At 38.4% G+C, this 11,147-nt stretch overlaps 1 protein-coding gene across 4 annotated transcripts in view; it reads left to right on the forward strand.

Moving 5' to 3' along the window:
• TLR3 (toll like receptor 3) overlaps window positions 1-7,096 on the forward strand; it is a 28,495-nt gene extending 21,399 nt beyond the window's left edge. For all 4 annotated transcript variants that reach the window (XM_072776059.1, XM_072776063.1, XM_072776062.1 and 1 more), the window contains 3 exons: window positions 413-604; window positions 3,046-4,898; window positions 5,122-7,096. In XM_072776059.1, the coding sequence (XP_072632160.1) occupies window positions 413-604; window positions 3,046-4,898; window positions 5,122-5,350 (2,274 nt within the window). In that variant the 3' untranslated portion in view covers window positions 5,351-7,096. The remainder of the gene's footprint in view (window positions 1-412; window positions 605-3,045; window positions 4,899-5,121) is intronic.
• The last annotated feature ends 4,051 nt before the right edge of the window (window positions 7,097-11,147 follow it).

Here is an 11,147-nt window from a genome sequence, read left to right on the forward strand (position 1 = left end):
GGCAGAGACATAGGCAGAGGGAGAAGCAGGCTTTCTTTGGGGAGCCTGATGTGGGACTTGATCCCAGGACCCTGGGACCATGTCCTGAGCCACCCAGGCATCCCTGATTCTTTCTTTCTTTCTTTCTTTCTTTCTTTCTTTCTTTCTTTCTTTCTTTCTTTCTTTCTTTCTTTCTTTCTTTCTTTCTTCTTCTTTCTTATGATTCTTGACATAAGAAACAAAGCCCTTGCTGCAATGGTATTTTCAATCACAACAAAGATTTTTATTACCCCTACTTTCAGTTTTCTATAGAATAATAGAGAGGTGACATTTCTGCTGTTATTTCTAAGTCATTTCTAAGACTCCAGTATATTTAAAGGAACTATTTTTGGAAACAAGACTCTAACTTCCATATGTCTTTTTTCTTTCTCAGAATTTAGTCAAATTAGATCTATCTCATAATGGTTTGTCATCTACTAAATTAGGAAGTCAGCTCCAATTGGAAAATCTCCAAGAGCTTCTGTTATCAAATAATAAAATTAATGTACTGAGGCGTGAAGAACTTGATTTCCTTGGTAATTCTTCTTTAGAAAAATTGGAGTTGTCATCAAATCCAATTAAAGAGGTAAGAAGCAAGGTAAATTTTTTTTTGTGTTCTACCTTTAAGTGTGGGCAGCCCCTGTGTCACATGGGTAAGAATCTAAAGATTCCCTAGAGAAAGGGGTTACCACCTCATGCTTGCCCCATGTTCCAGAAATCCTTCATACTTCCTGCTTGGGACCATTCATTTCATCCTTACAAGATGGGAGAGTCTGGTAGCAATTAGGAGCTTAGGCTCTGCTGTCTGATAGAAGTGGGTTGAAATTCCTCTTCCAATTCTAGGCCAGTACTTTGACCTTGGGGAACTTACATAACCTCCCCGGGTCTTAGTTTCCTCACCTGTAAAGTGAAACAATACTATTTATCACACAAAATCTCTGAAAGAATAAAAAAGCATGATACTTAAGAGCACAGGCTTTAGAGTTGGGTTAGCTAGCTCTGCATCTGGTCTTGCTCTCTCTCTTTTTTAAGATTGATATTCATTCATTCATTCATTCATCCATTCATTCATTTGACAGAGGGAGAGACAGAGCATAAACAGGGGAAGCAGCAGGCAGAGTGAGAGGGAGAAGCAGGCTCCCCAACAAGCAGGGAGCCCAACAAGGGGCTCGATCCCAGGACCCTGAGATCATGACACAAGTTGAAGGCAGAGACTTAACAGACTTAACCCAGGCACCCCTGGGCTTTCTCTCCTAATAATTATATAATCAGGCAAATTATTCAAGTTCTTTACTCTAGTTCCCCACTCATAAAATTGGCATAATGATAAAACTACTTCCTAGGCTGTATGGTAAAGAATTTAGCACAGTGTCTGGCATGTAAGTGCTCCATAAATGAAAACTAGTATTAGATTATTATAAAAATCCTCTTACAATGGAATATATGTAACTAACCTTCTCTTTGGATCATGATATTCAGTTCATTAATCACTTTTATATATGGGTATGTGTATATTCTTTTTCCTTTACAGGCTGAGAATAAGAATATTGGCAAGCATAAACTAAATCAGATTTTTACAAGCTGTATTGGTTTTCAGAATAAAAATAGACTGTGTATTGGTCCTGAGATAATAAAATATAAACAAACAACAAATGAACATTTTATGCAATACTCATGCTAAGATTTGAATAGCATTTTTTAAAATTTAGAACACTTATTGCAGAAGTGTTATAAAATATGTAAGTAATGAGGGGGGAGATTAAAATCATCCAAAAGCCCACAGTCCAGAGACAACCAATGTTAGCATTTGGGTATTTTCATCTCCAGCTTTACTCCAAGTGATAATTGGAAAAAAACAATAGCAGGTGAAATTCAGAGTATAAATTCAAATTACACTGTGCGTCAGGCTCTGTGATAAGCTATATATGCATAGTCTTGTAACTAACTTATTCTTACCATCATTTTACACAAGGGTAAATTTTGATGAAGTAGGGTTGAGGAACCAAGGTCTCACAAGTGATTTTTCTGGTGACGGAATTGGGTTTCTGGCAGTGTTAGATCAGAGCCCATGCTCCTAACAGCTACACCACGTTGCCTCCTGCTGTCTAAAAATAATACAACATCATGAACATTCTCCATATCATTGAGAATTATTCAAAAACTCAACTTCAATTACTGTAATATAGTGCTGTCATGTAAGTCCGTCCTAATTAATTTAACAATTGTCTGTTTTGTAGTCCAATTCACTTTACTTATGAAAAAGTACATCTTCCTCCTAATTTTTGCCTTTTCTTCCATGAACCCTAACGTCATGGAAGGCACCGTAGGAGGCAGATCCTCTTTGTGCTCCTGGTGTTTAACCACTGCCCAGGACTGGCTACCAGTCCTCTCTGGATTCCTTCTCTCCTGCCTTCCATTCTCTTGCCCTGGTGCTGAATCACACAGCAGCCAAGGCTTCCGGTGCGGGGAGCAGGGGGGGAGTGGGGGCAGAGCAGAAAGGAGCTGGAGGTGGTGTCATGAAATAAAGTCAGAAGAAAACCTTGGTGGAAAGACAAAGAGAAAGGCTGGAACTCAGAGTCACAGAAGGGAAAGTGTGAATCACTGCTTTTAATAAGATCCACCCATCCATTCCATGTTATTCACTGAGAACAGGGGTGATGAGGACAGAAACAGGATCTGCCCCAGGGGTGACTTTACAAATAGTTTATTAATTACAATTATACTCAGTGTGATCAAGTAAAAGCACCAGGGACTTAACCTAGACTGAGGTTTCAGGAGAGGCCCCCTGAAGAGGAGGCCTTAAATGATGAGTGGAAGGTAAGCAGTGGCCAGAAAAGGTGAGGGGCTGGAGCACGAGGTAGGTGTGGCAGGCACAGAGTAAGGAGCTGTGCAGTGAGGGGTGGGGAGAAAACACAGAGAAGATGGTGAAGGGGCAAGGGACTGAGTAAAGAATTGTTTCAACATTTCAAGAGTCATGAGGACACCACTGTGCTTTGGTTATTAACTTCCTTTTCTCCCCACCTTTAGTTCTCTCCAGGGTGTTTCCATGCAATTGGAAAATTATTTGGCCTCTCTCTGAACAACGTTCAGCTGAACCCCAGTCTCACAGAGAACCTTTGTTTGGAACTGTCAAATACAAGCATCCAGAATCTATCCTTAAGCAACACCCAGCTACACAGAACAAGCAATATGACGTTCCTTGGACTAAAGCATACAAATCTCACCATGCTCGATCTTTCCCACAACAACTTGAATGTGATTGAGAACAATTCCTTTGTCTGGCTTCCACATCTAGAATATTTCTTACTGGAGTATAATAATATAGAGCATTTGTTTTCCCACTCCTTTTATGGGCTTCTCAATGTAAGATACCTGGATTTGAAACGATCTTTTGCTAAACAAAGCACTTCCCTTGCTTCGCATCCCAGGATTGATGATTTTTCCTTTCAGTGGCTAAAATGTTTGCAGTATCTGAACATGGAAGACAACTACTTCGCAGGCATAAAAAGCAATATGTTCACAGGATTGATAAAGTTGAAACACTTGAGTCTCTCCAACTCCTTCACAAGTTTGCAAACTTTAACCAATGAAACATTTTTGTCACTTGCTCAGTCTCCTTTAATCACACTCAATCTAACCAAAAACAAAATCTCAAAAATAGAGAGTGGTGCTTTTTCTTGGCTGGGCCACCTACAGGTACTTGACCTTGGCCTTAATGAAATTGGACAAGAACTCACAGGCCAAGAGTGGAGAGGTCTAGAAAATATTGTCGAAATCTACCTTTCCTACAACAAATACCTACAACTGACGAGCAGCTCTTTTGCCTTGATTCCCAGCCTCCGACGACTGATGCTCCGAAGAACGGCCCTTAGAAATGTGGACAGCTCCCCTTCACCTTTTCATCCTCTTCGGAACTTGAACATTCTGGATCTAAGCAACAACAATATAGCCAACATAAATGATGAGCTGTTGGAGGGTCTTGAGAAATTAGAAATTCTGGATATGCAGCATAACAACTTAGCAAGGCTATGGAAACATGCAAACCCCGGTGGTCCTGTTCATTTTCTAAAGGGTCTTTCTCACCTCCACATTCTTAATTTAGAGTCTAATGGCTTTGATGAGATCCCAGCAGAGGTGTTCAAGGGCTTATCTGAATTAAAGAGCATTGATTTAGGATTGAATAATTTAAACATATTTCCATCATCTCTCTTTAATGATCAGGTGTCTCTGAAGTCATTGAACCTTCAGAAGAATCTCATAACATCAGTTGAGAAGAATGTTTTTGGGCCAGCCTTCAGGAACCTCAGTAATTTAGATATGAGCTTTAATCCATTTGATTGTACCTGTGAAAGTATTGCCTGGTTTGTTAATTGGATTAACAGCACCCATACCAACATCTCTGAGTTATCAAGCCATTACCTCTGCAACACTCCACCTCAATATCATGGTTTCCCAGTGATGCTTTTTGATATATCACCCTGCAAAGACAGTGCCCCCTTTGAAATCTTTTTCATAATAAATACCAGTGTCTTACTGACTTTTATCTTTATTGTGCTGCTGATCCATTTTGAAGGCTGGAGGATATCTTTTTATTGGAATGTTTCAGTGCACCGAATTCTTGGTTTCAAAGAAATAGACAAACAGCCAGAGCAGTTTGAATACGCAGCTTATATAATTCATGCCTATAAAGATAGAGATTGGGTCTGGGAACACTTCTCTCCAATGGAAGAAAAAGATGAAACTCTCAAATTTTGTCTTGAAGAGAGGGACTTTGAGGCAGGTGTCCTTGAACTCGAGTCAATCATTAATAGCATCAAAAAGAGTAGAAAAACTATTTTTGTTATAACACAGCATCTATTAAAGGATCCATTATGCAAAAGGTAGGTGAACATTGTGAAATTTTAAGTGTGTACTTTTCAGTTAAGCTTTTAAATATTACTTATATTATGACTCACCACTCAAAAAATTTTAAAAATAAGTTTTAAAAAAATAACCTGATTATTAGTGACAGGTAAAAATAAATGTAAGGGGGGATGTTGGAGATTTTGGCTGTTGAATACTGTATACTGATATGTAACTTATTTCAAATTTTTTTTTTACTAGATTCAAAGTGCACCAGGCAGTTCAGCAAGCTATTGAACAAAATCTAGAGTCCATTATATTGATCTTTCTTGAGGAGATTCCAGACTATAAACTGAACCATGCACTCTGTTTGCGAAGAGGGATGTTTAAATCTCACTGCATCTTGAACTGGCCAGTTCAGAAAGAACGGGTAAATGCCTTTCATCATAAATTGCAAGTAGCACTTGGATCCAGAAATTCAATACATTAAATTTATTTAAAGACTAAAGTAACAGAGGAGTAACTTTCCCATCTTAAAAGTTTCATAGTAAATTTACGTTTTATTTGAAGATCGTATAAATTTGTTTATTCATATTTAGAGAGTATCATCCCACACTTCCATCTCTTTTATCTTCCTATTTCAGGCCTTTCATTGCCAACAGAGTTAACTGGACCCAAAATAAATATATCAGATTATCCTCTACTAATGAATATACAATTGGTAACTGAGGTCTGTGACAACTTAGAAAAGTTTTAAAATATTCTTCATTTAAAGAAAAGTGAGAATTATGTGAAGCTTTCTGATAATTATATTTGGAAATTTTTTTGGATGCACTCATAGTAGAATAAAAGATAATTGTTTTAGTGGATACAATGCTATTTCAACTGTAAAAGAGTAAAATATATACCCCAATTTTTAAAAGCTTAGTTATAATATTTTTTCAATTGGGAAGCTTTTATTTTAGTGGTCCCTGTCTCAGCGTTCATTTTGTTAGGTGTTAAATCCCATTTCAATATACAGATTCATGGTCAGAAAACATTTGTGATTCATTTCGATTACTTATACTCACTTATATTTTCCTGCTATTTGAGTTTCTGCTATAGTTGTTAGAAGAAACAATTCTCTTGCTTAGAAGTATTACAAAAAAAAAGGATTACAGAAAGGCTTACTTACTGAAGGTTAATAAGTAGATTAGCTTTGTGGAAATAAAATATTCTTTTCTCTAAGTCTCAGACTCAGGAGATGGCCCTGGTCAAATCATTTGGTCCCACTGGATTCTTTGAGTTCTGATCTTGAAAATTTTGGTGATAAACAAAATCTTAAATAACCTTAAGTAATCTTAAATAATCCCCTATAATTAATGATGATCATGGTATAATGCATTCACATTAAATATATTACCATGTCATAAAATAATATGCTATGTATGTATAGGTTAGTTCTACTCTAGAAAGACTATGATTTTAAGTGTTATTCTTGTTTTACGATAAAAAGAATCTAATTATTGGAAATAAACAAGAATAGTTTTTTAAAACCTTTATAGTTCTGGTATTCAAATATAAGAGAGGGTTGAAATTATAAAGCTGAGGTAATTTCTTTATTAGAAGCATCTGTTTGCTAAATTTAGGGAGCATTTGAGATGTCACATTTTAGAACTTTCATTTAAATAGTTCAATTGGGGTGCCTGGGTGGCTCAGTCCATTAAGTGTCTGCCTATGGCTCAGGTCATGATACCAGGACCCCGGGATCCACCCCCTCAGGGGACTCTCTGCCTCATGGGGGAGGGAAGCCTGCTTCTCCCTCTCCCTCTGTCTGCCGCTCCCCCTGCGTTTGCTCTCTCTCTCTTTCAAATAAATAAATAAAATATTTTAAAAATCGTTCAGTATTCTCAGAACTAAGCTCACAGAATCCTGGAAAAAGTAATATCCATTGTATTGGTGGTTCTGAAAGCGTCTACAGTCTCTCAACAATATGAATGTGTGGAGGAGGACTCATTTTCACTTTCCCATTATATATCACCTTTGCACACAAGACGCATTGTTTTATTGCTTTTTTGTTAAAATGTATTTTCTACCTGTGAAATAATCTTGCTTTATTTTGGCATCACAAAATATAAATAAATAAACAAATAAAATTAAACTTTTACGATGCCAAAATGAAAGTCACAACTACCATTTTTCTTGATGTGCTTTGAATGTTAGCTGTTTCAATTTCATTAAAATATTTCTAAATGAACTTTTATTATCAATTAATGTTTCACCAGTTTGTTCAAAGCAGGGCAGGATGTAATTTTGCTTTCCTTCTCTTATTTATTTGCTTATAAGATAGTTATCAAATGGCCACAATTTAAATTGAGTTCAAACATAATTTTTTAAAGTTTCTTAATATGTAAGAAAATGCACAAGGGATGACCCATTTAACTGAATATAAGTAAAACTAATAAAAGATGCAAGCCTTAGCTTGTGTTTGACTTACACAGGAAGAAACATCCTGAACTTCTGCAAGCTGTCCTTTATAATTGTTCTCAGGAGGAGCCCTCATCCCTGGGGTTTAAAACAAGGAAATGCAGAAAAGGATGTTTGTCTGACCTATTTAATTTCCATGAGTGAAGTGACTTGTTTGAATGCTCTCAAGGTGGCATCATGTTATCTGTTCACTCCTTCTTCCTGTTTTTCCGTTTTCAAAACAAACTCCAGTTGAATCAACATTGAGTTTAAAATAAATCTAGGAATTTAGATTTTACCTAAAAATGACATCTTTTTATTGTAATAAGAAGTAAATACTATCAATTTGTTAGTGAGGAGGGGGTTTTCAGTGCCATTTATTTAACAATGTTTAATTATTCAAATGTCTACCTTAGGTTATTTGTAAAGGGGACTCAATAATATGTGATGATAGCCATTGGAAAATTGGTAAAGGTGCTCCATATGAGGAGCTTAAAAAATATTTCTTGCAATCTGGAGAGGAAGAAAGCAGACTAGTGGTTGTCTGGACCTAGGGATGGGAATGGGAAGTAGTGGGGAGTAGTGTAAGAGATTTTTTTAGGGTGATGAAAATATTCTAAAATTGGAGTGTGGTAGTGATTGCACAACTATGTAAGTTTTTACTAAGAATCATCGAATCATATTCTTAAAACAGGTGAATTTATGGTACATAAATTATATATTAATAAAACTGTGAGAAATACTGTATTTCTCAGCTACATGTGCATAGCCCTGTGCTAAGCATGATGGGGTGCAATAGGATCTGAGCTACACTGTAGAAAATGGGGTAAGAAGAGTTAGAGTAGGAAGGGACTATCAAAGATGGACCTGAACAAAAGGCTCCATGGAAGAGGATCAGACCTTTCAAAGGTGGGTAGAATTTGGTTGAGTGAGGAGTAGGGTAGCAGAATGAACAGTAAGATAGAAGGGAGTGGGGCATGAACTTGGTGTTGGGTGGAGTCACAGGCAGGGATGCTGCAGAGGATAGAACCATGTTGCTGAGAGCATAACAGAGGAATTTAGATTTAAGGAGTCAGTTATTTTGAAATTGTAACTTAATGGATTTCAATTGGCAAAACCAGGAATTATAATAAAACTCCCTCCTCGAATCTATGATTTAGATTTATGTGACAACTAGTTGAATACAAGATGTAACTTCTAGCTTGACAGTCCAAACAGCCAGGTGCACTCCCACATTACCGAAGGGGACTTAAAGTACTTATTTTTTTCCTATAAACATATAATTCTGTATTAAACTGACAAAAAAAGGCAATCAATTGGTCATTAGTTGCTAATTACACTAGGTCATATATTAGCCATTCTTATCTCTTGCCACTCCCTAGTCTTGCTCCATCTTTCTGTGCATGGGAGAAACTGTCCTGTCATGTGACTTTGCCCCTCCCCAACCTGTTCAGCAAACCACCTATTGTACATATTGGGCAAGTTATGGGACTTTTCAATGATGGAACTTTTCTGGTTCTTTATGAGAATTGCTGGGTAGCCAGTTTTGAACTCTTAGCTCTCTTAAGTCAGTTCTCCAGGAAATAGAACCTAAGATGGAGGGGTACATGCAGCAGGTTTTGGGGAGTGCTCTGATTTATGAGGGAGTGAAATAAACTGGATTGGGAAGAGGGAGAATGATGATCTGCAATGCAATTGCAGGTTGCAGCAGAGACCTTAGCAGACCCCATGGGGAATGGCCCTACAGAGTTGATGCCAAAAAGGGGCCGGACTGCCCCAATCTCATCTCAGCCAACCAATATTGGATCTAGGCAGTCCCAGGGAGGAAGTCTGCCCTTCAGCAAAAAGCTTTGCCCAAAAACAATTCCAAAGGAGGATCTCAGTTGTGAAGCGTGAACACTCTGGGCAAGTAGAGGAATAGGTGCTTGGGTCCCGAAGGGGAGAGCTCAGCGGTTCACCACAGCATCCACTACACCTTCCAAGGTATTTAAAAATTAAGGTAGATCTAGCTCAATTGGTTTCTTTAAGCACTTCTGCAAGGTTCCAACCATTTTAGTTTTAAAAATAGTCTCTTCCAGGCATTCTGGGAGACAAATGGCTGCATAGAAAGCCAACATTTTTTTTTTTTTTTAAACAGTGTTAATGTCTTCCAGTCAAAGAACAAGTTTGTTTTATTACTGAAATGAAGGAGGATACACAGTATGGAGACCTTAGGGGTGTCTCACTAAGAAGGCGCTTGAAAATTGGGTTTTCTTTGGTGATTTGGGGGAGGGCAGATGGAAGCAGTTTCCTTCTACATTTCATGCTGTTTGAAAGGGGGAAATTATGTGACTGATTATCTCAATAAATATATTTATAGGGAGAAGAGACTAGAACCAGGATAAAGTAATAATTGGTAAAGAGGTGGCCATCAGCTTAGGCAAGAGAAGAGTGTTTATGGTATTTTGAGGGTGTCACAGTGAATTTATTTTTGTCTGTGCTTATGCAAAATTAGGAAGTGGTCATGCTTTGTCTCATTTTATAGTGTCAGCATCACCTTGTCTGAAGTTGATAGTCTGTGAGGCTGTTTCTGTCCAGTAAGAGAACAATATGGCCTAGCTGTGAGTGCCGGGCCAGCTTCTGGATGTCAGAGGCTGCTCTTTGTTTTACTCGGCAGCTTTCACACAGGTATCTTTTTGGCCCCTTGACAAGATATCATTTCATCTTAGCGAGCACTTGGTTGCAAGTGCCAGAAGCTCAAAGTTGTTTAGGCAAAAAGGGAGAATATTTATGATCTATTACCAAAACGGGAAAAGGGCAGGGATATAACTAGCTGTCAAGGAGAACTAGGACCAGGAGCTCAAATACCACCACACCTCATACCTACTCCTCTCTCTATGTTAGTTAGTGTTCTTGGTTTGTACTGCTGGAAGCAGGGGTGCCTGGATCTCTTAGGCTCCCTGTTCAGGTCAACAATCCCAATTTTTAAAACAATTTTTAAAACCTCAGGAAAGTCTTCTGATTGGCCTGGTTTGAGGGTATATATCAGCGCTATGGCCATGGCAGTGGGGTCCTGTGGTTGGCAGCACCCACTAGAACCATATAAATAGAATGGTGTTTCCCAAAGAGGGGAGCTGGACAAGCCCAGTGGTCATATTCACCAATTGAGACATGTAGAACTGGCCTATTGAACAAGCTGGACTCAGGAAGGTACAAACAGGAAATTCTTATTCTTTCATCCTCTCAAAGATCTTTTTTAAGATCTTTTAAAGATTTTTTAAAGAAAATTCTTCCATTTGGATAAAACCTCAGGCTTATTTATTATAGAGATTTTCCAACACTCATAGATACTACGAAGAGTTGTCCAACCTCATCATTATAAACCTCTAGCCCAATAGTAATAACAAACTCTTGCTCAGTTAGGCTTTTCTGCTTCCCCAGCTGGGGTCTGCTTCCATCTGCTGGTAGATCCCACTGAAGGGGATGATGGTGTTGGCTTGTTGTCTCCCTCCTCACTCCGTCTGCTCTCCCACTGGCTGGCTGAGCACCTCTAGAATCTCAGGAGTTCAGAACACAGAGGAAAGAAGGAACTTCAAGGGCAGAGACGGCTACATTTGACCAGCACAGCACGGGTGTGATCTGGCCTCTGGGCCTTGGAGACATAATGCTGGCTGGCTGGCTCTTTCTTTCATGGGATGCTTTTGTCACTTCTTCAGAGATGCAGAATTTTCCTTTGGAACCCAACCCACAGGACAAGGTAGTGGTAAGTCAGCCACTCCCAGTGCAAATTCTTCTGGTGACTGCCGGGCATCTAATAAAATGAATTCAAAACTTTCCTTCACTCTGTCTCCACTCCATCTTTC

Source organism: Canis lupus, chromosome 15, assembly GCF_048164855.1.
Source record: "Canis lupus baileyi chromosome 15, mCanLup2.hap1, whole genome shotgun sequence".
NCBI classification, from domain to species: domain Eukaryota; kingdom Metazoa; phylum Chordata; class Mammalia; order Carnivora; family Canidae; genus Canis; species Canis lupus.